General features: G+C 33.1%; 1 protein-coding gene across 1 annotated transcript in view; it reads left to right on the top strand.

The window, feature by feature from the left end:
• LOC106456949 (aquaporin-9-like) overlaps positions 1-27,396 on the top strand; it is a 45,744-nt gene extending 18,348 nt beyond the window's left edge. The window contains exons 2-7 of the mRNA XM_013916330.2: positions 5,079-5,205; positions 7,721-7,858; positions 10,057-10,175; positions 23,079-23,296; positions 24,115-24,287; positions 26,447-27,396. Of these exons, the coding sequence (XP_013771784.1) occupies positions 5,079-5,205; positions 7,721-7,858; positions 10,057-10,175; positions 23,079-23,296; positions 24,115-24,287; positions 26,447-26,496 (825 nt within the window). The 3' untranslated portion in view covers positions 26,497-27,396. The remainder of the gene's footprint in view (positions 1-5,078; positions 5,206-7,720; positions 7,859-10,056; positions 10,176-23,078; positions 23,297-24,114; positions 24,288-26,446) is intronic.
• The last annotated feature ends 526 nt before the right edge of the window (positions 27,397-27,922 follow it).

Below are 27,922 nucleotides of genomic sequence, written 5' to 3'. Positions count from 1 at the left end.
ATCATCAGGTACTGATGATGACAAAACCTTGTCGAAACGTTGTACATTTGCTGTCATGTTACCTGATGATGACAAAACCTTGTCGAAACGTTGTACATTTGCTGTCATGTTAAACTTATATTAAAGTTTTTCTTCATTACCCATTTAAGCCGTCTCCAGCCATTATTAGTCTCAAAGTGGGTTCCTCGTCATCGAACATAAAGGTATTGTTGAATTTATAAGAAACAAGATTTTGTTAATACGTGATCAACTCTTTAGTGAATTCTAAAACACAAAGCACATTTCTAAAGAAAATGGTTATTCAGAGTTTTGGTTATTGATCTATTTCATAGTAATGTCATTAACCTTTTATTTTTTTCCTGTAACACCTGCATACAATCGAATGTTTTAGTGCTTCACTGTTATTGTATTTGTCATTGGTGTTTGTGATATTTAGAGTTTATGTAAAAATCATTTGTTGTATAAGACAAATAATTAAAGCAAGTGTGTATGTTTTTTGTCTAACAATTAAACAATATTTGTACTATTTATTAATGTAAAGGGCGTGGTTTGATAGAAGCAAGGCCTAGGGCGACTAGCTTAGTTTCTCAACCTCTTGCTTTTCTCTCGTCTTGGCCCTTTTGAACAAGGAAGTAAAAGTTGAACGGATGCAGCAAAAAGGCAAACCTTAATTAAAAGTAATTAATATTTATAAACTTTTGGATCACATTTGCTTTCTGACTGCATATCTATTGACAGTATTAGCATTTGTTGGGGTTTACACGAAATAATTCTGCTCATCGTGGAATTAAGAAATCATTTGGTTTTTGTTGTCGAAAGAAAGAAGCATCAGGAGGTGTTCCTGAACCCAAAGGCTAATAACAGCTTGTTGTGATATTTAATTTTGTGTAATTATGTCTTAATTTATCGATCTATGTAATCTGAGTCAGATAAATTAAATCATCTGATAATCTAGTCAAACGATGTTTAATTTTAGTATCTGTTCTATATTTTCAGATTTTACTTAATGTCCCACGGTGCTCAGCGGTAACTTTTAGAATATATAACGCTAAAATTCGAATTTGATCCCTGCCATGGGAACAGAACAGATAACTAATTGTGCAGCTTTGCGCTTTACAAGAACACAAGAGAAACAATGCTTGAAAATTTTAAAATTACCTTGCTTTACAATGGTTTGTTTATAACATTAAATGCATAAAGCACACTTCAGCTGTAAAAAATGTTTAATGCTTTTGATCTGCTTTCATTACATAAATTTTACATTTAACAAAACATAATTCTAGATCTAATGGGATGTTCCTTTGTGTTCAAACGTGGATAACTTCCTTGTATAGCATTATTGTATATATATAGTTATTCTAAGAAAAACATCAACAGCAACAACAAATGGACGCACAATTTACTATCAAAAACACTATCAGCTCCACACTTCATAGTTTTTTGGGGGCATCTGTTTGTATTTAATTTCTAATATATTTTTTTTATTTATCATCTAGACTTTTGTTTATGTATCCCTACTAGACCTCTGTTTATTTATTTGACTTCGGCTTACACTTACTTTCTGGACCTTTGTTTCTCTACCTGACCTTGGTCTTTGTTTCTCTTCTGGAATGTTGGTTAGTGCGCTTGACTCATAATCTGAGGGTCGCGGGTTCGAATTCCCGTCACCGAACGTGCTCATCTTTAAACCGTGGGAGCGTTATAATGTGACGGTCAATCCCACTATTCGTTGGTAAAAGAGTAGCCTAAGAGATGGTGGTGTTGACTAGCTGCTTTGCTTCTAGTCCATCACTGCTAAATTAAGGACAAATATCGCAGATAGCCCTAGTGTAGCTTCGTGCGCAGCTCAAAACAAACCACTCTTCTGGAACGTGTCTTTCTTTTGTGGAAATACATATAATGTCAGCTTGTGAGTCTAAAAAAAGATACTAAATGGTAATAGAAAGCTTTGATTTAGGATCTTTAAAGGAGGAATATTCGAGGAATAACAGGCTCGCATATCCAATAACTCCAACAAGAAGGAATAAGATTTAAGAAAGTTACACTCGTTTTGCTTCAAAGATCATGTGGAGTAAAATATACTTTAAAAGGTTACAATTTTGATAAACGTTTCATAATCATTGAGTTATGTATTAAAAAATACGACTACATAAAAACATTATGACAAACTACATGTAAATCAAGAGTCAGTTTTGTATTAGTCACGGATTTTGGAACCTAGGCAAGGTATAAAAGAATTCAAGCATACTCTGCTTCTTTTGAGATAAACCTAAATCTAAAACAAACAAAAAATATATGTGCTTTTATTGGTTACACTACAAAGAATCCTCACTGAGCTAGAACTTTTAAGGGATGTAGTAACGATGAGGCTGAACATTTAAAAGAGGTAGTTGTAATAATGAAGATGAATATTTAGAGACTGTAGTAATAATGAGGCGGAACATTTAAAGAATTTCGTAACAGTGAGGCGGAACGTTTAATAAAGCCAACAGTGAGGCAGAACATTTAAGAATGTTTGATTCAACGGGATATCAGTACCATTTAAGGGTGTTTGAATCAATGAAATCATCACGAGGCAGAATGTATAAAACAGTTGGATTCAACAGGAAATCATGACAAGGCAGGATATTTAAAGTGTTTAATTCAACAGGAAGGTATTAGCGAAGCAGGACTTTAAAGAGTGTTTGATTCACCAAGAAATCACTAGCAAGGTAGAACGTTTCAAAGTTGTTTGATTCACCAAGAACTTACCAGCGAAGTACGACACTTGAAAGGTGTTTGATTAAGAGGAACTCAATAAGGAGATGCATCATTTCAAAATATTTTTTATTCCACAATAACTTTATCCTCACTATCGAACTCATTAAATTGATATTAAATAAATTAGATAGAAACGTTTATATATTTAAGTCAAGTGAATCTTTTATTTCTGAAATAGATATACTCTTAGAATTGATGTTTCCTTTTTAGTACAACGCACAACTCCGATAGTTTTCGAAGAATGAATGGGGGGGGGGCACGTTCATTGAGTCGTTGCCCTCACTGCTCGAGGACCAGTCGTAAACTCCTGGGAATAGCTGAAACAGAGCACGGCGTCCTTGTACCATTCAATTTCACTTTCCCCCATTTCCACTAGATTGCCTCTTTTATTATTTGTTTTTAGTGGGTCAAAAACAGTTTTCGCTACTTAATCAACAAAAGTCACGTATTTTATTGTCAAATCGGTGACTTAAATGTCAAGATCGACATCACAATCATAATAATGAAAATCAAAAGATATATTAAAGTTAAGAAAAGGAAAGAAAGAAATATTTTGGAAATCGGGACAATTTACATTAGTTTTAGGTCTATATTTTTCATTTAACAATTTTATAAAATTAAACAAGTAACAGAATCGGCGATAGTTTTCCCACAAAAAAATGCATTTCCATAAAATAGTTTGATGAGATAGAGTTGTTGTTTATAGTTAAGCACAAAGCTACACAAAGGGCTATCTGTGCTCTGCCCACCACGGGTATCGAAACCCGGTTTCTAGCGTTGTAAATCCGCAGACATACCGCTGTGCCACTGGGGGGCTAATGAGATAGAGATTTACGGCGATTGGTATACATATTATTAAAAGTATTATAAAGTTTTTCGATAAAGTACATGTGTGAAATATGTCTGTTTATATAAATACTGATTGCTTATGCGATCAATCATTTGCAAGTAAAAACATATAACGATTACAATAAACATATGTATATTACATAGATAGAGAGAGAGAAAACACATAACAGCATATTTCGTGTATAGAGAGGACGAAGAAATTACAGCTCACGTTTGTAACTCTAGGTGAATAACAACATACACTGTATATCTGGATGTGAAAACATATAGCGATTACAATAAACACATGTATATTACATAGAGAGAGAAAAACACATAACAGAAAATTTCATGTATAGAGAGGACGAAGAAATGATAACTCATATTTATGACTCTTGGTGAATGTTTGTATGTGAAAGAATATAATGATTACAATAAACATATATATATTACATATAGAGAAAAAAATATATCGCACCATATTTCATGTATAGAGAGAGAGGAGGAAGAAATAACAGCTCACGTTTGTAACTCTAGGTGAATAACAACAAATGTTTGTAACTACATAAATAACAACAACACTTTTGTAACTCTTAGTGAGTAATGTCACGTTTGTAATTGTAGGTAAATAACAACACAAATTTGTAACTCCAGGAGAATAATCACTCTAGGTGAAAATCAACGCATATTTGTAACTGTTAGTGAATTAAAAGACATGTTTAGAGCTTAAGATAAATAGTAAGATAGGTTCAGAGCTTTAGGTGAACAATAACATATATTTAGAACTCTAAGTGAATGTAAGATTTAAAGCATTTCTTCTGAGAAGGATTTTTGTTAATGTCCGCTATTATAAAATATTTTCAATGTGTCCTTTATTAAGAAGAGGACAAGGCTAGGATTAATTATCTCTTTTATACTGGAAACGAATCTCTATTAATCTGTGGTTCTCAATTATGAAATTAATGTAAACGACTTTTCATAACAGTTTGTTTGTAACACACAAAGCTACACAATGGGCTATTTGTGCTCTGCCCACCACGGGTATCGAAACCAGGATTCTAGCGTTGTAAGTCCGCAGACATATCACTGTGCTACTAGGGGCTTTCATGACAGACTCTCAGCAATTGACTCTTGAAGAATAAGTACATTAGCCAGAAAAAAATCGACCCTACATAAATATTTACTTTGATTGTATGCTTTGTTAAACTGACTTTTGTTATTTGTCCCCATTTCTAACTTGACTGCTTTCACCTCTAGACCTAGTAATATTCTAAATGAACCGGAACTGTTGAATTCAATACGTTAATAATGCCTGTGATCTAAACTTCATATAATTTGGCATAGAACTTAAACTAGGTCATAAATTGAATGTGTTGCCTCAAACAGTCACAAAATGTTAAAGATCTTGTGAAACTATATTATTTTTTTAGAAAGCAAAACCAAGAACAACAATATGTATGTGTATACACACAAACATTTTACACTTGCAGTTATTTGGAGACTCTATCCTAGCAGTGGTTATTCTAGGAAAAATTGGATCAGTTGGTGCAGTGGCCGTGCCCTTGGGATGGGGATTAGGCTTAATGATCGGAATCGCCGTGTCTGGAGGAGTATCTGGTAGGTGAGAAATTCATGAATTACAATATCTTAAAAATATTTTAGGCTTCTATTTAATTACAGTATATATATTATCCATTTTTTTAAACTGAACTATGTAAATTATTTTAGTAAGAACAAGTTCACAATGGTTTAATCACAACTTTGTTTGAAGGGTTTGTATAAATTAATACAGTGGTATCGCCGCAGACTTTAGCCACGACGTCACAAGCGACATGTTTAGTATTTACATATTTGATTTTCAGTCATTCAAAGTGCATTGCCCCTACAGTTAGGCTTATGGCTGTATATATATGTATATAATATAAAATGTAGAACAGCATTTTTCTAAAACTGTTTATCAACCAGTTTCGTAACTTCAGTGGTTACTTTTGACTAAGTGTTTGATGTTTTACGATAAAATTTCCGAGGTCAAAAACATAGTTATTTAAAATCTTTTAAAATGCAATTAAAATTACTGAACTATTTATTTTTCTGATCTTGTAAGTTTTGCTGTAGAAGAAAAAAGCTTTCAGAAGAGGAGTAGCCAACTGAAACTACAAAGTCAGCTAATAAACAACGTTGTAGAAACAGATTCCACTTTTACATTTTAGCATGTTGTTCTTTTTGAAGTGAATCATTAATGTTATTTTATATACATAAGACCTTTTGGAAGAGGAAAAACTGCAGTAGAGCATTTAAAGCGACATTCATTTTCGAAACCACATCAGAACCATATCCGAAGCAAAGTCTCATCTATGAAATGAAGGCTACAGTTACGAAAGATAAACACCCAACCACCTTTATCCCCCACCCAAAATAAACAACAACAACAACAAAAATCAACAACATTGCACTGAAACTGGGCTTATCACATGGTGACGCTAACAATACAATGAATATGAATTTGTGGTTGATAGTGGCTCAGAGGATTCCAACCACATCTCGAATCCAACAACTGTTTTTAATTTAAAAGATAATATAAGAAAGTGGAATCGTATTTAATCATATTATATTTGTGAAGTCGCCCTATTCAGCTACAACGGACTTTTGTTCCTTTGATCTGCTTAAATGTTGTCTTGTACTCCGATGTTCACACCTAGAGAATAATCTGTGGCAAGATTATCAAGAAGTGTGACTACCCCTAGGAAGGGTCTATGGCAAGTTTGTTAATTAAGAAGTGTGATCACACCTATGGAAGAGTTCATGGCAAGTTTGTCAAGACATGTAAACACGCCTAGGGAAGGGTCTGTGGCAAGTTTGTCAAGATTTGAGATCTAAGATTGGTCTTGCTAGAATAGTAATATAAGGCCAGATAATAGTACGTAATTATGGCCATTAGACTGATTAAATCGATGATAGAGAAAATAGTTCCAAGGGTAGCAGGAAGGATGGGCAACGAGCTTACGCTAGTATACGCTATCTATATAACTATATTTATTTGTTTAAGCTAATAGACTAACGTACAAGTATTTTTCATAACTTGAAACATTTTACCATATATTTGCATTATTTTTCATAGAATGGTATAGTAAAAACGGACAAAAAACATGCTAAGAATCATGCTTGATACAATAAGTTTTTTACAGAAGTTTATCTAAACCTTCAGTTTTGATTTTTTTAGTTTGTTTTTGGTGGACAATGGATTAAATGTTACAGCTGAAAATGATATGAAAGTTAACTAAAATTAATAAATTGTAAGTAATGTGCAGTGCAATTAATATTTTCTAAAGACTTTTATGAAAGGGTCAAAACAAAAATTTAAATAAATATATTTGTACATTAGTGTTCAGCTTGCCAGGATGCAGATTGAAATAGCTAAAGTTCCAGCTGCATTATGCAGCTGAATACGTTCAGCTGTGGGTATTATAACGATAACAGTCTATCCCGCTATATGGTTAAGAGGAAAAATTTAAGTGGTTGTTACTGTTGGCTGGCCGCCCTTCTACTGGTTAAAAGTTCTATAACTACATCTGAACCTTGGGCTTCTCTAAAACTTCCGATTAGTCCATGTATCACATTAAGGTTGCAAACAACATATACCAAAGCATATTATAAATACTGAAACAAGAAATGTTGAGGAAATGTAGCACAATAGTCAATCGGCGAGTTTTTTAAATGATGGAGAACCAAACGACACAACATTTCGAATATAGTGATATTAGTGATATATAGCTGTAATCGTATTTATTTCGAAGGGAATCCCTGTTTGATATTTATAATCTTATGTTTAAGAAGAGCAGTATAAGATGACGACAAAAGGAACTTAGAAGATGTTCAATGTATAGATACTAAAGTGTATTGAAATTACTCCAGTCTTTGTTTTACAAATTTTTCACACCTAGATAAGTTACATTTGAAGCAAATCACACTTTTGTTACATAAAACATATTAAAAGATAATCGTTTTCCCTCTTTCAATGTCTGCACTAATGATTTCCCTCTTTCAGTACTTTAACTAATAATTGTTCGTCTTTCAACAGTTCAACTAATTGCTTCCATCTATCAGTGCTTGAACTAATGATTTTTGTTTTGAGGTGGTCATCTGAATCCAGCCGTTACCATAGCCTTTGCAACCGTAGGAAAGTTCAAGTGGAGAAAGATCCCAGCTTTCCTAGCCTCACAATACCTTGGAGGATTTGTTGCAGCAGCTATTGTGTTTTTTGTCTATGAAGGTAAGCTATAACTGTTGGTAATATAACAAGATTTCGTCCAGTGAGAGGATTTGCTGAGAGTTGTTTAAAAGTAAGGTTATTTAGCTCCTGTTAAAACAGTTAGTTAGACAAACAATATCAGAAGCTGTATACTACGTGTTAGATATCATCATCTAGACTTAAAGGTATTGATATAGTTAACCCCTAGTATATTTCCTGCAGATAAACTGAATATCCGCTTTTTCCCAGTACTTGATAAGAACATATCGATAAAGCACTTATAGAACTCAATAAAATTATCGTCAAACCCTCTGTATTATAATTCAATATGGAACGAAATATGTCTGAATAGAATGGGAAAACACATTAACATGATTTTGAATTTACGTATTTATCCAACAAATATATTTATTTAATAAACATCAGTGGATGTGCGTCATTTACTAATTTATATATTACGTAGAGTGCAATAGGCTATGAACATTTAGAAGTCACCTTTCGGGGTTTGGATACAGATGTTCTTGTTATATAGGGCGAATGCAACAGCTGTGAACATCAGTCGGTTTACATCTGTGTGTTCACGCGCTGTGTACGAGAAACTTCTCGAATGTACAAGTTTTAGACACATGTAGAAACTAACAGTTAGGAAAGGAAATAAATCCATGCTTTAGAAAACAGTCAGCTAATGCATTGTGTGTTTATGTGTGTATGTATTTAATCAACAAAAATAATCCATTAACATCGTTTTGATCTTTATTTCCACTGTTTCTATCTCGTGTTTCATTTACTAAGTTTTCATCATAATATTTTGAAAGAGCTGAATAATAAAATAGGGAAAACCTAAATTCTGAGCGTTCATACGTAGATTTGGAGCTTCAAGTAACTAACATTCTAAATTTAATTTGCCATTTTCACTAGCACCATATTTTAATTGTTTGATTATTCTCAAAAAAGATAGTTAAATTCTGACAATAATCAATAGCTTACTTTCTAATCATATTTACAATTATATACAAAGATTAAATACAGGTGTTTTGTTTTGCAAATCGTCTAAAGCAGACATAAAAGGAAAAAAAAGTCTCCCTTTCATGTATACGTCTTAGTAAAATTCATTAAAGTACAACAGTATAACCATACTGTAACTTTGTAGAAAGGACATACATTTTGGTATACTGCTATACACCAGGAAAATTCTGTAAACTCAAAAATGGTTTGGAAAGAAAAAAGAAATACTTTCAAGGTGTGCTCACTTTAGCATGTAGTTTATCATCAGAAAACCCTTTTTAACTATACGTACCATATCAGCTGAGCCATCAAGTTAAACAAAAGCCTTGGAACTTCCTACTTAGCGAATTCTCATAAGTTACTTGTTTGTTTGTGCGTGTTTAGCATTTTTGTGCAAAGCTACACAAGGGCTATTTGTGTATAGCCGTCCACAACTTTAAGCTGATAGACTCGAGGAAAAGTAATTAGTTAAGAGCACTTGTTGCCAGCTCTTGGGCTATTTTTGTTTAATCATCATAATCTACACGAACTGGAATTGCTTGGAACTTCAAGATTGCTTCCCACCACATCTACTATGCTAAACACACGCAACTTGCAACGACTTCGCGATACAGCTGCAAGTGTAGGTGTCGCTTTTCGAACTATATTTTTAAAGTATAGGTTACAATATCCATTATTTGAGAATCTCTTCTCGCTAACTACGGTTTTCTGAATTTCACAAGATATTTATTCATACTCGTTGTTTTTGAAACATATTTCATACAATTAGTAAGAAAAAATCATTATTACTATTCCTTATGAGAGTCAAAATTTAAGAAACTTGCTTCAAAGATGAAATAATCAAGCAGTAACAATTTAATTGAACAATACAACTCTAAATAATATAGATGATAAATTTTAAGGTAATAGAGAGGGAAAAATTAAAATTTTGCGTTTATTGAGACAATATAGTCGTTTAAATAATACTTATAAAACACGATGATAATTTAGTACTAGTTCACGTACTCATTAAACACGCGAGTAAGACATAAGGGTCGCTGGGGATGAAATGGGGGGGGGGTCAAATCAAACACAAACCCCTTTCATGTTACTTCTCAGGAGGGGACTAAGGATACATGCCAGCTCTGGTGACAATCGATCTAGCGGTTTGCTAATTATAAGCGGATACACACTCTTAAATAATGTTTTAGATAAAATACATCCTTTCTTAATAGGTGCTTTTGAAAATTTTGATGGTGGATTCCGCAGTGTGATAGGAGAGAATGCAACTGCTCATATTTTTGCCACGTACCCTCAGGAGTTTGTCCATACTGGTAATGGATTGATAGATCAGGTAAGCGAGTGGTTTGGATTTTATTCAGTTTTTCACGAAGTTTTACCAGAAATGAGAAAATATACATATTTATTACTAATTATGATTAAATAAACGGGCAGTCGCTGCACAGACCAGATATAGACATATTAATAAAGCATTATATATTACAACACAACGTTCTAGTCTCTATTTTGTTAATCTACAGTTTACGGAAATTTATATTGATGATGACTTAGAAGTAAGTTTGATGTAACGTAAGATGCGTGGTCTTAATGTGTGGAATTTTCTATTTAGTTTGTCATTCAGTTAAGGAGTAATCAATAAATGATTAACTAAATTTATCTGTCACTGTCTGCCAATAAATCAGTCAGTTAATTTCTTCAATGCTGTGTATACCTAGTTTGTATTTTGGCAAAGAAATATATGAAACTAGCTAGTATTGTTTGTTTGTTTGAAGTTAAGCACAAAGCTACACGATGGGCTATCTGTGGTCTGCCCACCACGGGTATCGAAACCATGTTTATAGCTTTGTAAGTCTGTAGACATATCTCTGTGCCACTGGGGGCAACTAGCAAGTAAGTAGAGCTTCTGTTCAGACGTAGTTTATTTGTGAAATTAGATCTACAGAAGAACGTTGTTTGTCCTAACTATGGAAATAAAACGATTTGCTATCGTTAAGTGAACTGGACATTGCATTATTATTTTTTACAAAATAACCAAGCAATAGAAACTATCACTACGCTGATGTGTGATTATTTTGGTAAACAAAAACAAAATCCAAATTCAACTTCATGATGACGACACACGCTCAAAACGAGATTGAAAAATTTTATGGAAATGATTAAACAGTTAAAAGAAGGTCATGAAAAAAAAACACATCAAAACGAAAGAGAAAAAAGTTAAGAAAGGTATTACAAGAATGCAATATGATATTTACAAAATAATTACAAAAGTATGACATAATATTTGTCCCTAATAGACCAGCAGTACGTTTACGGAATTACAATGCTAAAATCCTGAGTTTGAGTTTCCATGGTGGACATAGCGCAGATAGCCTTTTGTGTAGCTCTACATTAAAACGCACAGAACAAAGAAACAAACTAGGCATAATATTTTCAGAGAAATTAGAATCAAAAATATTTTATGGAGAACAAGATAGAAAATAAATAGGTTAAAGTAAAAACGACATATGTGCAAAATTATTTTAACAACAAAATTGAAGAAGTCATGGAAAATATACAAACTGATAATAAAATAGAATGAGAAAAGTATTAGAAATGTACAGAAGGATTGTAAAAACAAGGTAGAAAATTACAAAAGAACATCAATGTGAGGGTCAAATTAATCACACTTCTCTCTCAAATTCAACCTGAAACAGCGTTAATTATAGAATATGGAAAAAGATTAATCTACTGGTGACAGTAAATTAGGAGAGAAAGATATGGCATATTAAAGATAAATCCCAGAGCCCAATCACATAAAAGAGGCAGCAAAGAGCCGATCAAACGTCAGAAAACACGCTAGCATCAAACCAGATCAAGACACAGCAAAGAGTTAACCAACCATCAATAGAAAATATTATCTAGAATTTAGAGACAAAATTCAGCTAAAAATTCTTTCCCTTCCCCAACTGAGATAAGGAGATCAATAATTAAAGAAATCAGTCCATGATATAACAAGTTCATTGATGGAGAGCCTTGCAACATGCTGATCAACAACGGTTCTACAGCTGTCATTGTTCGATCTCATTTGTTAATGAAAGCAAGGAAATTGCATTTGGAGATGAAACATATAGATAGATTAATGCAAGCAGCAAAAGGTAAATAAAATCCCAGCAAGTGAAAAGTTAGAGCTCACCGACGGAAGCTTCTGTACACAGCATAATGAAGGAAATTTGAGGAAGAGGAAGAAAACGTATTTGGAATAGACTTCATGAAAGACACATGAATGTGAGGATAGATTCACTTCAAATAGTTTCTATGCCCAAAAATCTTTTTGCGGCACACAACAATTACAACACTAGAGGTTGAACTTCCAGTATCAACAATGGGGATAGTTATTGTTCCACACAAAAAAGAAAAATACCTATACTAGGACTAACGTCTGTGGCATGGTAAAGCTGAACATTTCAGATTGTCCTGGAAATTATTGACTGGAAGAACTCTCTTCAGTCTAAAGAATGAAGATGTCATCATTATAGCCATGAACACAACAAAGCATGAGACATGAGCCATATCTGGATGGAACTTGACAAATTGTGAATCATATCATATTACTTTCACATCAAAGAATGCCAGAAGTAGCCACTTTAGAAACAAGAGGTAGAAAGCCCGACATCAAATTTATTGCCATACAAATGGAGCTCACTGCCTAGCTTGTAGGAGCTGTATGATTAAAAATGTGAAGGTTTTACAACTGATTTATACCACAAGTTCTATGACTTCACATAAAATACCAAGATACCTTTCCGAATGTACCTCATGGCTTAGGCTATAGAAATAATATGCATCATAAGATTGTTGGTTGTTAGGGCGCTCGACTCGCAATCTCCGGGTCATGGGTTCGAATCCCCATCACCGATCGTGCTTGCCCTTTCAGCTGTGGTGGTGTTATAATGTGACAGTCAGTCTAACTATTCATTAGTAAAAGAATAGCCCAAGAATTGACGATGGATATGTTGACTAGTTAGAAATTACTAGCGTAGATAGCCCTCGAGTAGCTATGCACTAAACTCAAAATAATACAAACCAAGCCATAAAGTTGATAATTTTCATGCAACCATGATCTATAAGTTGGCCAGACTATTTTAATTTCAAAAGAGAGATAATTTACATGCACCCACAATATACAAGTTGGCCAGAATACTTTTATTCCAAAAGAGACCAAGGATTTCAAAGAAATAAAAGCTGTAGAAGATAAAGTCGCAATAGAACCAAGTACTAGTCCTTGCGCATCACCTATTGTACTTTCACTCAGATCAGAGACAGAATTTTGAATCAGCCTTATTCACAAGATATGTCAAATTATTGGAATCCATAAGACCACAACTAAAGGGCTACCTGCGCTAGCCGTCCCTAATTTAGCAGTGAAACACTAGAGGGAAGGCAGTTAGTCATCACCACCCATCTCCAACTCTTGAGCTATTTTTTACCAACGAGTAGTGGGATTAACCGTCATATTATAACGCGCCCACGGCTGAAAGAGCGAGCATGTTTGATGGGACAAGGATTCGAACCTGCGATCCGCAGATTGCGAGTTGAGCGCCCTTATCATCTGGCCATGCCAGGCCACGGTGAATAAGTACAATAATATACTTTTAAATCAATTAGTTTATGCGGATGAACATCAGAGAGTGTTGGATCTCAAAATATTTAATATCTGTTCATGAGTTATTGAACAGAATTTCATGAAGCTACAGGCAACACACACCATCATCGCCAGTATTTGAAAAGTAATTGAATGTGCTACTGGACCTTCTGTGTTCACATCGTGAAAATCATCGCTAAGAAGATTCTAACACAGAGTATGCAGTGAAATTTACGATTGTATACATGACTTTACCCGAGAAAGACTTCAATCAACTAATTGCTTCAATTTAAGTGCTAATAAGACCAGATTTCATCCTAGTGACGTTATTTCTCTACAATTCACTCTGCAAGAGAGGACTATTTCCAAGGTGTTGAAGATAATGATGCTTTTCTCAAAAGAATCAATAAAAAAAAATCATCTAAGGCAAAGGTAATCAACCATGATCATCCTTGGAAGTACATGTCAAATGGTTAACTTAAGTGAAGACTTCGCCAAAGATAAGTCAACCTACTGAAGAGCCCAACTTTCCTGTCGAGATAATTTCAATGTACCACCAGTGATAGAAATAGCAATGGATTTTCTCGAGCATCTACCTGAAGAGAACCACACATGTGACAAGATAATAAAAACAACAACAACAAACATATTTGGTGAATGAACAGTTTTCATAACTGCTGAGAATTTAATACTTTAGTAAATTGTAAACTTACATTGATAATTAATGACATAAGCATTGGTTAATAGAGGATTTGGTGTTACATTTAGCTACAGTTTAATAAGATTTAATCTGCAGTTTGACTTAATGAGTGTAACGTGGTTTTAGCTGTAATTTAAGCTTATTCTGTTATTGTTAAGTTATAAACCAGGATAAATAAATTGTATTATTACATAAATATGAGTTAAAACCAGATACTTGTAACGTCTCATTTTAAATTTAATGAGGGATCGTGTGTGATACTCCTAATGCATGGTGGCGCCAGTATCGATGCGGTCCCAGCACGGATACAGTATGCTTCCCAATTTAGCACTTGGTCAGTCAACAAGCATGTTTGAGCGGTACGTGAATTTCACGTGTTTTCCTGCTATTTATTTTACACAGTTGCACTAAAATGAGTGAAAAATATGAAAACTGGAATCTTAGCAAGATTAAGACGGAACTTAAACGCATGAGAATTAAAACTATTGTCAGAAAAGACGATTTGGTCGATAGGGAAACAAAATAAATATGAGTGATAATATCGTTTTGTTACATAAAAGTAAGTATGATTTCAATATGTTAGTAAGAGCCTTGTTCTTACATGCTAAATAAAACGATATAATTGTGGTTATTGCATGAAAATAATGATAATAATTAACTCGTTCGCAATTAAATATGTATATTTGGCACTGTCACCGACATTTTATAGACCTATGGATATAGTTTAGGCCTAACGTTATAGGCAATGGCTAACGTTAAGCATAAAACTAAAAGGACCCCTACAGACGTTAACAATTTTGTCCTACAATATATATTTTTTGAAACGATTATGATTAGTTCTATATAAACAATTTGTATTCTTTTTTGACAAACTGGAAGCATATGACAGGAACAGATTGAGGAAACTTGAACAGATGCTGTTACCCCAAATGGAAATACACAAAGACTTGAATACTGGAGAAATGGTAGGCGTTTATCCTATATGTATTTTGTTTATATAAAATTTTATACTGTTAATATTTGCTCCCACAATAGGGGATCATACTTATTTATAATTCTATGTTTTGTAAGTTGCTCTGTCTAAATATTCACTGATACAGTGTTCAAAGTTATAGATGCAACATGTTGATAATTTGGTTTAAAAATTATGAAGTGAATAACATTATAGTAAACAATTATTTACAGATCTATACATTGTTATTGAGAAATTTCTTTAATTATTTTTGGTGTTTTTCAGTTCATATTTTTTGTTTATAATTGCAGATTCCAAAATTGTAGCAATGGGTTTGACAAGGCATTAGGAAGAAAGAACAAACTGTGCAATTCAAACGTTTTGCGTTATACGCGATGGGCTCAACAACATGACAGGACATTTATGAGAGGAAATTGCTGTGCAGAAATGACAAAAAGTGTGTCTTGCAATATAAATTTTTAAATTGACATTTATGGCAACAATAGACAAGCACAGTGTGAATTTGCAGCCAATGCTCATTTTGAACAAATCTCGTTCCTGCTATTTTGTTTATGCATTTATTTATAAAAGAGGAATTAAAAACTGTGTAATGTTACACATAGACGCTGGAAACCTTTCAAAAGGCTAAATAATTTAGTGGATCACCAATTAAAATTTGTCAGCTAGCTTTCAGAAAGACTGCAAACACTACCAATTTGAGGTATGATCCTCAAGACCAAAGATTCAGGAAATAAGTGTGATATAATTATTCTGTGAGAAATTTGGTTGTCAGTTTGTCACCAACACACTTAATATGCCACTAATGCAACTAGTCATACTTGCCAATTCAATTACAATCTGTAATGATTATGACTACTGCTCTGACAGCATACAGAAACACCTCTTGAAATATCTCAGAGTGATCCAGATTAATATGGAAGAATGCCAACAATTAGAATCTAACACAAGAGGACAGGACAACCACTTGTGGAAAACAGTAAGCCTTAAAAATTGCAATCATCCAACTTTGGCAGAATTTGTAAGGCAGTTGATAGACAAATATGAGAGGCCTTGCAAAAAGGCACACGATGACAATAAAGTAAAATCTGCATCAATCAGGCATGGTTAAATGTCCTTATATTGTAACAGACAACACTGTCATTGGCAGTACCATCCCTTATCTTACTGATGATAATAGTTCCCTAAATTTGTCCAGAGGTCATGACTATTACTACCAAATGTAAGGACAACTACTCTGTTCTGGTAGGGTAAACTGTGATATTGTGGTATATATAAAAATGTGAAATAAAAGTTTTCATGATTATCAACGACAAAGTCTTTATTTCCAATATGTTGACTAAACTAAATTTGTCTTTTGAATCACATCTTAAACCCGCATTACTTAAAAATATTTGTAGAAAAACTACAAGAGATATAATTTTAGACAACATTTGTGAAGGGTAACTATAAACATGCTAAATGCATTTCTGGATTAATGGATAATCATGTTACATATTTACAACTGTTGGTATTTAAAAAATACTTGAATAAAATTTAGAACAGATATAATAGAGAACAATGTACAGGCTAATTCTAAATGAATTTCTGGATTATTATAATTACAACTGTTATTCTTTAAGCAAATGTTTATACAAAAACTGTTAAATATGATATCAGAGAACATTTTATGGAGGCTAACTCTTAAGTAAGATTCTGGATCATCATATTTACATCTGTTATTTTTTGAGAATCTATAAAATACTATTATTCATATATAAGTAATCTAATCATGATAGATTCTATCTTTCTTAGCAATAGTCACAACATATAAGGCTACTTCGAAATATTGTCATGCATTTATTGGGATGATGCAGGTGCGATATTTGTACAATATAAAACACAAAAACAATTTCACATGCTAGCACAGACTGTTGCATTTAAAGGTTCAGTAAGTATTTTATAAGTTTTGGCTAGTCCAATTAGTCTATCTATACGTACTCTTTTACTGGCTACTTTCCTCTCCCGTGCAAGTGTTTTAGCACTGAATTGTCTGCCCTTTTTCAAAAAGTAGGAATGTTAACAGTAATATCTTGGACTCTGAAGCCTTTGTGTGCCATCAGACTGTCGCCTTTGTCGCACAGCTTTATCATTCGATCAGCTGGCAATCACTAGTTGATCAGTCATATGCATCAGGGACATGTGTGGCCAAGCTTCTTGGAATAAGTCTCACGACAACTTTCGCAGTGTTTCTCTTCTTGTAGAAAGAGAAGGTGGCGTGTTGAGCTTGGGGACATTTGGGTTTTTGTACAGGGCCTTCCAAAGTGACTATTGTTTTAGGAAACCTTTTTCAAAATTCTCAAGCATGAAGTATGATACAAGGTCCCTAGTTGGCCAAATATCTAGCTCTTTCCATTGGTGGTACATAAAATTTACCCATATGATTGAAATATTAGCAACTGAAAGCTCTGAAATGTCAAACATCAATGCCAGGTCAAAATTGGTTTTATGATCCCGTAACTTCATTAATGTTAAAAATAATTGGTTTTGAACAGACTCTAGTTGGAAATTACGCCGTCGGTAGTTCAGATGGTAGACTGGTTATCCGAGTGTATGAAGCACACATTTAAACTTGTTATATGATTCCAGCTCTGTAAAGTGATGTATAGCACTCTTGTTATACATAAATCTTTCCACTAACATGGGGGATCATGGAGTGTTTGAATTGCTATTAACATGGATGGCAATTATTCACCAGTGCAATCATTTTCCTCAGATTCAGCCACTTCTCTCTCTACAGATACTTCATTGTCAACCTTGGGTGTGCCAGCTATTGAATGATTGAAGTATTTTATCATTTTCAGTGCTTGCTCAGTTCTTCTCGCGGATTGTGGTGTGATTATCTTGGACCAGCTGAGCACACTTGGAACGGTACCTGGTTTTAGTTGTCTTTTTGGGGTTGGAGCTCCTAAAAACAAAATAAAAAATATTTTAATTTTTATAATATTTTACTGTCAATGGGTTTCGGGGTCTACTATACATTTTGACATATTGGGCAAGTATTATTGAAATAGTAGTCTCTATCAAGTATCATGCATTATATAGCCTAGTCATAGGCCTAGAAAAATAATTATTTTGTACACTAAGCTTAGCTTAGTGGGACGTGGTGGGGGAGTGTATTTCGAAAAAAAAATTAAGTTGACTCAACATAAAAGATTACAAAATGGGAAAAGCAGAATTATTGAAAACTCTATTAAACATAGGCCCACTATAGCTGTTTTCAGATACCTAGATGTCAGGTGAGAATTGACATGTCAGACAACACCTTTCTGCGGTTTCTACTAGTCCCTTGTGATCGCATGAAGCCACTTTCTAGACAATTCCGGTTTGAAGGCCACGAATGATCACCCCTCTTAGAACATCCAAGCACACAACAAGTAGCTTGAGGCACTTTTGCGCTATTATATTTATGAAACAAATAGAAAAAAACGATAACACAGCGAGACAAAGAACATGAAGAATGTAAACATCTGGGTATTTGACTACAGACAATGACCGCATCGCTACTGGCACCCTCTAGTGGTATAATTAGTTCGGTCCCGTAAAAAAGATAAGGTTGTGATAAAATAGCATAATATATTTAACTCTAACAATAGGGTTAACAGTATTGTCAATAGGCTATTTGTATTTAGTGCTGATTATTTATTCACAGGCTACCATAGTTAAGAGAAAGTGGGATTTCAAAATATTTTACAACTGTTCTTGAGTTATTGGCTGTTTTCTTATGTTAGAAGTATAAGACATAAAGCATATGGAGCTTAATGTTAAGTATAATGTATTGATAAAGGTATTCAAATAAAATAGTCATAATAGTAAAAGGGCCAGAATAATGAAAAAGAAACATGTATAGAGGATTATAGTTTGGAAATAAGATACAAAGGTAATTTTAAAGCTAGAATTAACTGTTATTATTCTAATGCTAGAAGTACAGGAATTAAAGCATATGGAGCTTATTGTTAAATACAAGGTATTAATAAAGGCATTTAAAGAAAAGAGCTATAATAACTTAATTCTTAAAAACTTAAAAGGGGTGTTGAGTGGTTTAAATATGTAAAATGTGAGTTACATCTTCTTCAAGTTGAGGATATCAAAACTATTAGCAATGCGATTGAATATATTTGAATGCCTGTTCATATGTTAAGCAATCAAAGTTTGTTAGGTGCGGTAGGTGAAAGAAGTGGATCTTATTTGGAAGGAACATTCACATTTAAGAAAGCTAATAAAAATGTGTCCAATTTGTATGTAGAGTTTGTAGGTTGAAGGATAAATTGGAGGGTAGAGAATATGGTTAAAGAGAAGAGTAAACTGCGGGAAATGGCAGGAGGATTTAAAGAGAAAATTAAACTTTTGCATATGATGTACACAATGGTTAATAATGACTTTCAGGTAGTTAAAACTATACTATTAAAGCTAGTACTTGTAGATTAATTATAATGTGCAGGTTCTAGTAAGTAACAAATTTCAGTCTTTAGTTTGTGCAGATGATGAACTTGAGGAGGAAAGGATAACAAAAGGAACAGACTGAGATGAAAATGAAGAAACATAAGGAGATTATTGTTGTAGGATATTCTTTAGTACGGCACGTGAATAGGATAGTCTGTGGAATAAATAAGGAGAAAAGGATTAGATTATGCTATCTAGGGGCAGGGGTGGAGGATATAACCGACAGAACAGGTGATATAGTAAAAGGTGATAGAAATGACGCAGTTTTTGTAGTGCTCATAGGGGCTAATGATGTAGGGAAGGGTAAATCAGAGGAGCTTATAGTAAAGTATAAGGTATTAACAAATGCATTCAAAGAAAAGAGTCATAATATCTTAATTTTGTAGGGAATACTGCCAATACTTAACTATGGGGGTGAAACTATCAGTAAATCACTAGTCTTAGGTTTATATCTAAGGAACAGTAGTATTTGGCTGAGTTGTATTTGTGGGACCAGTACAGTGAGAAATAGAAACTTTTTGGAATGGATGGTTTACGTTAAAATAGGTTAAGGGCTGGTTTGTGTGCAAAGCCTATTCATTCAACTTGGTTCATCAGTCTCTTAAGCCACTCAAGCAATATATGCTGTTTCTGATGGAAGGACAAATATAATTTTAAGGTTTATCTCCAGAAATATTGAAAACAAATCTAAAGATGTTATAATGTCATTTGGAACAGTCCTCCCCTTCCAGTGACACAGTGGTAAATCTGACTCTTATAAAGCTAAAAATCAGGTCTCAATACAGGTGGGCACAGTACAGTAGCCTATTGTGTAGCTTTGTGCCTAACTACAAATAAACAAACAAATAAAAATAACATTTGGAGTACTGTGTTCAGTCTCAGGCTCCTTATCTTAGAAAGAACATAAAACTTTTGTAAAGGGTTCAAAAGAGATCTACTAAGATGATAACTGGGATGGAAAGTTTGTCATAAAAGAACAGGTTAAGATCTCTGACCTGGTTTTCTCATGAAAAAAGAAGAGTTAGAAGGAACCTGATTCAGGTGTTTAAGATTGTTAAGGCAATTGATAATGTCGATGCATAATATTTTTTCGCATTTAAGGTTGAGAATGGTAAGACTAGGAGATACAAAAATAAATTTTGGCAGGGTAGGAATCACTTTCAGCTAAGACGGCTTTGGTTTTTTAATAGGGTGTTGATCTTCGGAACGGGTTGTCTTCAGGTGCGGTAGATACCATCAATTTATGGGAGTTTAAGGAAAATCTTGATAAATATTTGAATGATAAGGGTTGGCTTCGAGTTTTTTGGTTTATTAAATTATTGGATAGGACGGTCTAGAGAAACCAAAAGGTCCCTTGTTGTTCTTTAATGTTATGTTATAAACGAGTGAACGAAGACTATTTTGTTTTGCTTATAAAAATTTAGATTGTACTTTGTTTCCCATATTTCAATAACGACCTGATGGATGTAATGCTTAGATTTATTAGTATGACTGTCTGTACTCTTTGATGTATAGTCCTTTACTCATCACTGATAAATAGCATATAACATTTTTGGTCACAGTTAATTGTTCATTATTATTCAGCGGACAAGCAAGTAACTTATTTGTGAAATTTTCATCAAACAGATACGTTATTTTAGGTTATTTGTGGTGGGTAAAAAAAAAACCTATACTTCAAAGCCTACATTTTTTTAGATTCGAACAGAATATAAGGCCTAATGTATTTGGTTGCTTCACTCTCCAAAGCAGCAGTGATGAGCTGGGAATTCGGCGAAACTAATCCACTGCAGGGGGAGTAGTGAATCAAAAATAGATTGGGTCTCTACGTCATTTACAAAATCTTTCTTCTTTACTGAAATTACATGTAACAAACAAGTAATTGAAATTTCTTTTTAAGACATAGTTTATTTGTAAACTTACGCATATCGGAAAACGTTGGTTATGCTTACCATGGAGCTTGAACTTCAAGAAATAAAACATTTTTGTTATCGCTATATAGACTGGACTTTGCATTGTTCTTTTTTTTAAAGGATGATGTCAAAGAACCCAGACAACTATAAAAAACCATTACAACAATAAAACTCAATACGAAAACAGAGCGTGCCACATTTTGATACAAAACTTTCAAATTATGAACTTACAGAATTGTTGCACAAACAATAAAACTATACACAAATATATATATCCTAAAATATTTAGTAAGTTATAAAACAATTTTTAAGATAAGGCAGTACTTTCTGTAGGTTTGTATTTAATTGAAGAGCTGGAGGAAATTAATAGGTTGTGATATAGTTCGTCATTAAGCCAATCAGGGAAAAGAGATTACTTAAAAATAGTTTGTCTGTTTGTTAAATTACTTCACTTAAAGAATAACTGTCGAAGCTGCGAACTCGATTAGTGTATCCAAGAAAAGTACTTGTACATTAAGTTTAGAACACAGATTATAAAACTTGAAATCAAGATGAGAAAAAGGATCACGAGTCCAAGTAAATTAAAGTAGTCAAAATGAAGTTAAACTAACTTTAACGCATTATCAACCTTATGTCTTTTGTTGTATTTCAAAATTTGTAATGCATACTGGAGGGGTTCACACATTTTGATAAAAAGCTAAGAAAGAACGACCTTCACACTCCAGATATATATAAAATATTTTTTTAAATTTTAACCAACACTTCGCCTTTGCGGTTTCCTCAGGATTAATATACATATATATATTAACCCTGAGGAACTCGCAAAGGTGAAACGTTGGTTAAAAAAATAAAGAAATACTTTTATATATATCTGAAGTTTGAAGGTCGTTTTTTCTACTGTATGTTTCGAAAAGTGTTAGAGATGAAACATAAAGTCCAGAACAAATTATCAGGGAATACTTAACAGTCTAATATAATGATGATGTCTACAGAGAAACAACACGCACTATTGCATAAGAGGAACTTCGAAACATTGAACAAAAACATTTTATTTAGTATCAATAAAATATTAAATCTAATAACATCAAATGGCAGTCATAGTTATATTTTTCGATTTAATTCGAATTTGGGCAGATTTCTGTACAAGGAAGCTATATGTAGTACCTGTTGTTGTAAAACTAAGAGGAGTCTCTCGTGTTAACCTAGTTGCTTAATTCTAGCAATTAAAATGTTCGAATAAGAATTAAGTTCTACAGATACGTTGCTTGCAAAAGTTGAGTTTAGAATGATATTTGTAAATTATTTTAGTATAAACAATACTTTTCGTTTAAAGAAGGAGTCTGTATCAAACTATGTATTTTTAAAATATTGAGGTATAAAAGCTTAATATTTCTTATTTTTATGCTTTATGCTGAATACATTGAAGTTAAGTGATGAAGAACGTACAGGAAAAGCAATATTCATAAACACGTATTTGGAGTAATACTTACAGTTTGGTATGGAAGCACGTAGCAAAGATCGATATATGAAAATACGCTTTTAAATACTTGCAGATTCTTGGAACCTTCTTGCTCATGATAGCAATCAGCGCCATTATCGACGACAAGAATATGAATATAGCTCAGGGTCTTCAGCCCTTGCTCATTGGGCTATCTCTTACGGCAATCATCAATTGTTTTGGGTTTAACTGCCAGGCGTCACTTAACCCAGCTAGAGACCTGAGTCCCAGGATATTTACTGCTATGGCTGGATGGGGTGTAGAAGTGTTTAGGTGAGTATCTGAAGTTCACAAAGAAATATTTAACATTGTGATGAATCAGGCTTACTAGAAGCTATAAATTATACATCTGTGACTCGGTGTAAATGTAAAGAAATAGAAGTGAAAGAGCTAGTTAATATTTTATCACTGCTTAAAGCTCATGTTTCCATCACTCATTATCTTAAAATCACTATTTATGATTTGCAAGGATTTGTAGACGTATATGAATTGCTTTTGTATGAGAGTTGAGTAAAAATTGGCATATAAATAAACACTATTCATTAATAGCATCGTATAAAATATACTTTATTTATTTATCTATATTGTGTGTATAATAAATACTAGCTTCGTAGTTCGAAATATAATTATTTGAGGGTTTTTCAAATAGGAAAGAGGTTTCAATGGGAAAGCTGTGATACTTCTAATAGTAAAGTATAAAGATCAGTTTCGATTCTATGCCTAAGGATAATATTAGAATGAGAAGTTTCCACTTTCTACGGTGCATGTTAAGTGTCACCTGAAGTCTAGTGAGTGAATAGTCAGGCATACTGGAATTTTTTCTTACGGTTTTTTTGTCAGAAACAATATATATCTGGTAAAGTAGATTTACTTATTATAACTTTTCTCCAGAGTTTTCGTTAATACTTTTATTACAAAGCCTACTGATCAATGACTATTATGATAGAGCGTATGATCATTAACTTGAATTAGCACAAATCAGTAAATGCAGTCCATTGGAACATTCAGCTATGTTATTGAAAGTCCATTTTTCATTGCTTTTGTATTCCTTTGATCACCATTATAAATTTATCAAATTATTTAATATATAGCTTTCGAAATTACAACTGGTTCTGGGTACCTGTGATTGGTCCACATATCGGAGCAGTTTTAGGTGTATGGATCTACAAACTTATGATTGAACTACATTGGCCAGCTGATAGCTATGACTTCGATCAAAGTTTCAACAACTTTAAAGAGTTGACTTTTGGATCATCCAAACGAGGTTTGTATATTTTAAAGGTTGAAAAATATTCCGTTAAATGTTTCAAATCGAACTGAACTCAATGTAGTACCAAATACAAAGCAACAAATTCCATCTGAAAAGTTAAAACCATTGCCATGCATTTAACGAAGAAGCTAATGTAAGAATGGTTTAATTCTTCCACAAACAAATTAATTAGTTGACATTCAGCATTGTAAGCAATTATGTAAACAGTGAATAATATACAAATATTGTAGGATTGCTTCTCTTCTATTGTAAGAAACTGAACTTCACTAGAGTTTTGTCATACGTTGATAGTTTATACTGTGAATTGTCAATATCCAATCAATCAAACACACCAACATAATATCTATAACTGTACAGGCAACTGTAAATTGTAATGGATCCCAGAACAGAACACATGACAAGTATGTAGAAACTAAAGTTCTGGCTGGTGAAGGCTACTCCACGTGACAGATTTAGAAGAAATTTCATGTTTCAGTAGGAACGGGATAGAAACTGGATGGTGATAATATTAAATAGCATAGAAAATTAGTACACTTGATAATAAAAATGGTCGAGGTAGAAAGCTCAAACTATTCAAAAGTGATGTCAAGTAACTCAAGGTATGATTTTTAAGTGATACATGATAATAGAGATCTTGCTAATGATCTAGCTGTATGTACAGATGCGAATGTTATCTTCAGAACAGTAAGGTACATATTAAAAAGGAGTGGTATTCATGGACAAGTAACACCTCATAAACCACCACTTATGAGAAATAACCAAAACAAAAAGGCAAAAATTAGTATCAGACTTCAATAAATTGGATGAGAAGCTGGAGGAGAGGGTTCTTTAAAGAGGAATCCAATTTCAAGCTATTTAGCAACAATCAACAACATTTCATCTGATGGCAGTGGGGAGAACGACATCATGATCAACGTACAGTTGTGAATTGGATCTCAGCTAATGACATAGCAGAGCTACACAACATTTATGACACCCTGACTGCTAAAGGTACAAACAGAGATTTTATCTATCCTGACATTTTGTTAGAAACAAGACCTTTTGGGTATGGATTCATATTCCTACGAGATGAGTCCCAAGCATGCAGAATGTGGTGAAATGAAAAAAGAAAGGAAAAATGGCCGATGTGACTCTCGCAGTCATGGCTTTGCCTGCACAAAGTCATATTATTAAGGATGTATGGGATAATTTGGACAATGAGAAGGTCAAACGGCAACTAAACGATCTGATTGAATTTAGAATAATATTGGACATGTAGAACAATATTTCAGAATCGTACATTCACAAACTAATGATAACACAAAATCAAGGTCTACCGCTCTATTTAAAGCTAATACACAAGGCTAGTAGGTTTTTATTCGCTTTTTTGTATGTCCTGTAATAATGTATTGTATTAATGATAAACTGACCACCTAGTTACAAATAGGCATTGTTTTTGTCTTCTTTATGTGTACCTTATGTACGGTTCTGTAATTATTTACAATACTGTATTTTTATCTACCAGTTGTAACAATGATAGAAAATTTCAATAAAATTGGATAAACAGACAGATAGTAAGCAAGGATAGAGCCAGCTGTTAATTCTGATAACTTTTTGTTTTCATTTAACAATATTTTGACAAGATATGTATTCTAATATATAAACTCGATTGGTTGTATTCATTTCTTTTGGCCTAATTTCTGGAAAACTTCGATAAGAGTTCTTATCAAGAACTCAAGCTAAGTATCACATCTACACGTATTTAGCAGCGTCTTTTATGCAAGTTAAAACATCAAAAACAGTTTCATAATTATGAGACACTTGAAAAAGAAAATTATGAAATATAAAGTTCCCGTATCTCCATTTCTTCATGTGATATTCTTGTAGCATCGAGCATGATGTTATTATTTTTTACTATGATACGCAGATTTCCCCATTTTCATCTATATAGGTCACCCACAACATTAAAGTCATTTTAATGCTCGTGCTTCTTGCAATGTTTGAGCAAAAGTTCTATAAACGTTTCTGAATGGGAATGTTTTGTATTTGAAATAGAAAAGTTGAAATACATTTTGTGAGTCTGGAAGCCAGAGGTTAACATTTTATTTAATTCTTTCTTTTTCTTTTTTTAGTGGTATTGAAGAATAGATGTGTTTTTTATTTATTATTTGCAGATGTCAACGTAGAAATGAAGAATGTCGAAATAACTGATGCCAAGAAATAAGGATACCTAAGTATCTACTCCCACGTTGCAAGAGAATTACAACATCTCATCTATTGGAGATTTCCAGGACATATGCTAAATCCTGAAAGCAACTGAGTTTTTCTCACCATACTATGTCATCTTGGTTGGGCACTTTGTGTTTTGAATTGCACTTTTTGTTGGTTGTATATTGTTATCTACAAGAATCCTTTAATTAATCTTCATACCATAACGTGTAGAAGCACAGCACTGTTGTTGTTGCTTTTCTCTTTTTCAACAGTGGGAACCTTATCGTGCACTCAAGGTTTAAGTGTTTCTACTACATTTCCAGAAGAGGAAGAGTTCTGAAGTAAAGTCTTAGTTAAAAAACTTCAAATTTCTATAAAATAATACATAATATAATTTATTGAACTAGTTGCAAAGAAAATAAAATTGATTACAAATATAAATTCTTTTGTTTGTAATATGGTGAAATACGTTTGTATTAATGCCAACCCTTATTATAGTAGTGTGAACAGATGTTATCATCTTCGGACAACAGCAAATTCTGACGTTCAACATTTTAACTTTTTCCACATTGTTTGAATTACCCAACCATCCATTAACCAGGATAAAGTGCAGTGAATGATGTGCTGACAAGAATTACACGTATTGTTCAAAGATTATAGTCAGTTCAAGTACATATAGGAAGAGTTATAAACATTTAAGTTAGTACATTGTATTGAGTTAAACATTTGTTATATGATTTGTTGTATTTACTTAGACTGATATTTTCTAAAGGGATAGTTTTTAATGGTCAAGGAAATTAAAGTGTCATTTACATGCATTTTTGCAACCATTTTTCATATTTATGTTTGTTTATTTAAGCAAGTTTCGTAGTTATAACTAATGCTAACTGGGGCATTTGTTTGAATAGAAATACGGAGACGGTTGATTAATACAATGTAAAAATAAACTTTATTGATGTTCATCATTTTGAATGACCTGAGGTTTCATTAACTTAAGGTTTTATATATTCATCACTAACTATAACCTGATAATAAATTAATGCTTTGCAAAAATTACTTTTGTTGTATCATAAAGCCTAATTCCAGTGTACTCACCTGTTTATTTATAATGGAGGTAATTTTCTAGAAATTATTAATAAAACCTCTGAGTGAAAGTAAAGAAACGTGTATAATAATATACTAACTACACTATATTTGTTATATCCATGGTGACGAGGCCGTTCACGCCGTGCTAGGGCTTTTAGGCCGGTTGGGATACCTCAGACCTACTGATAGTTGAGATGCTATTTCTATAAGCAAGTTGCCTGACAGCAACTGTTACGATGTGAATCATATTTTCCTTGCACTCACTGAACAGCTTTTCACAACCATAGCGATAAAATGTATATTGATAGGACATTTTATAATTATCCCTACCTTAATATTGGGTTGATTCACTT

This window comes from Limulus polyphemus, unplaced genomic scaffold (genome assembly GCF_000517525.1).
Source record: "Limulus polyphemus unplaced genomic scaffold, Limulus_polyphemus-2.1.2 Scaffold13, whole genome shotgun sequence".
Taxonomy (NCBI): domain Eukaryota; kingdom Metazoa; phylum Arthropoda; class Merostomata; order Xiphosura; family Limulidae; genus Limulus; species Limulus polyphemus.
The sequence above is the reverse complement of the archived record's forward strand: the minus strand, read 5'-3'. Positions and strand labels throughout refer to the sequence as shown.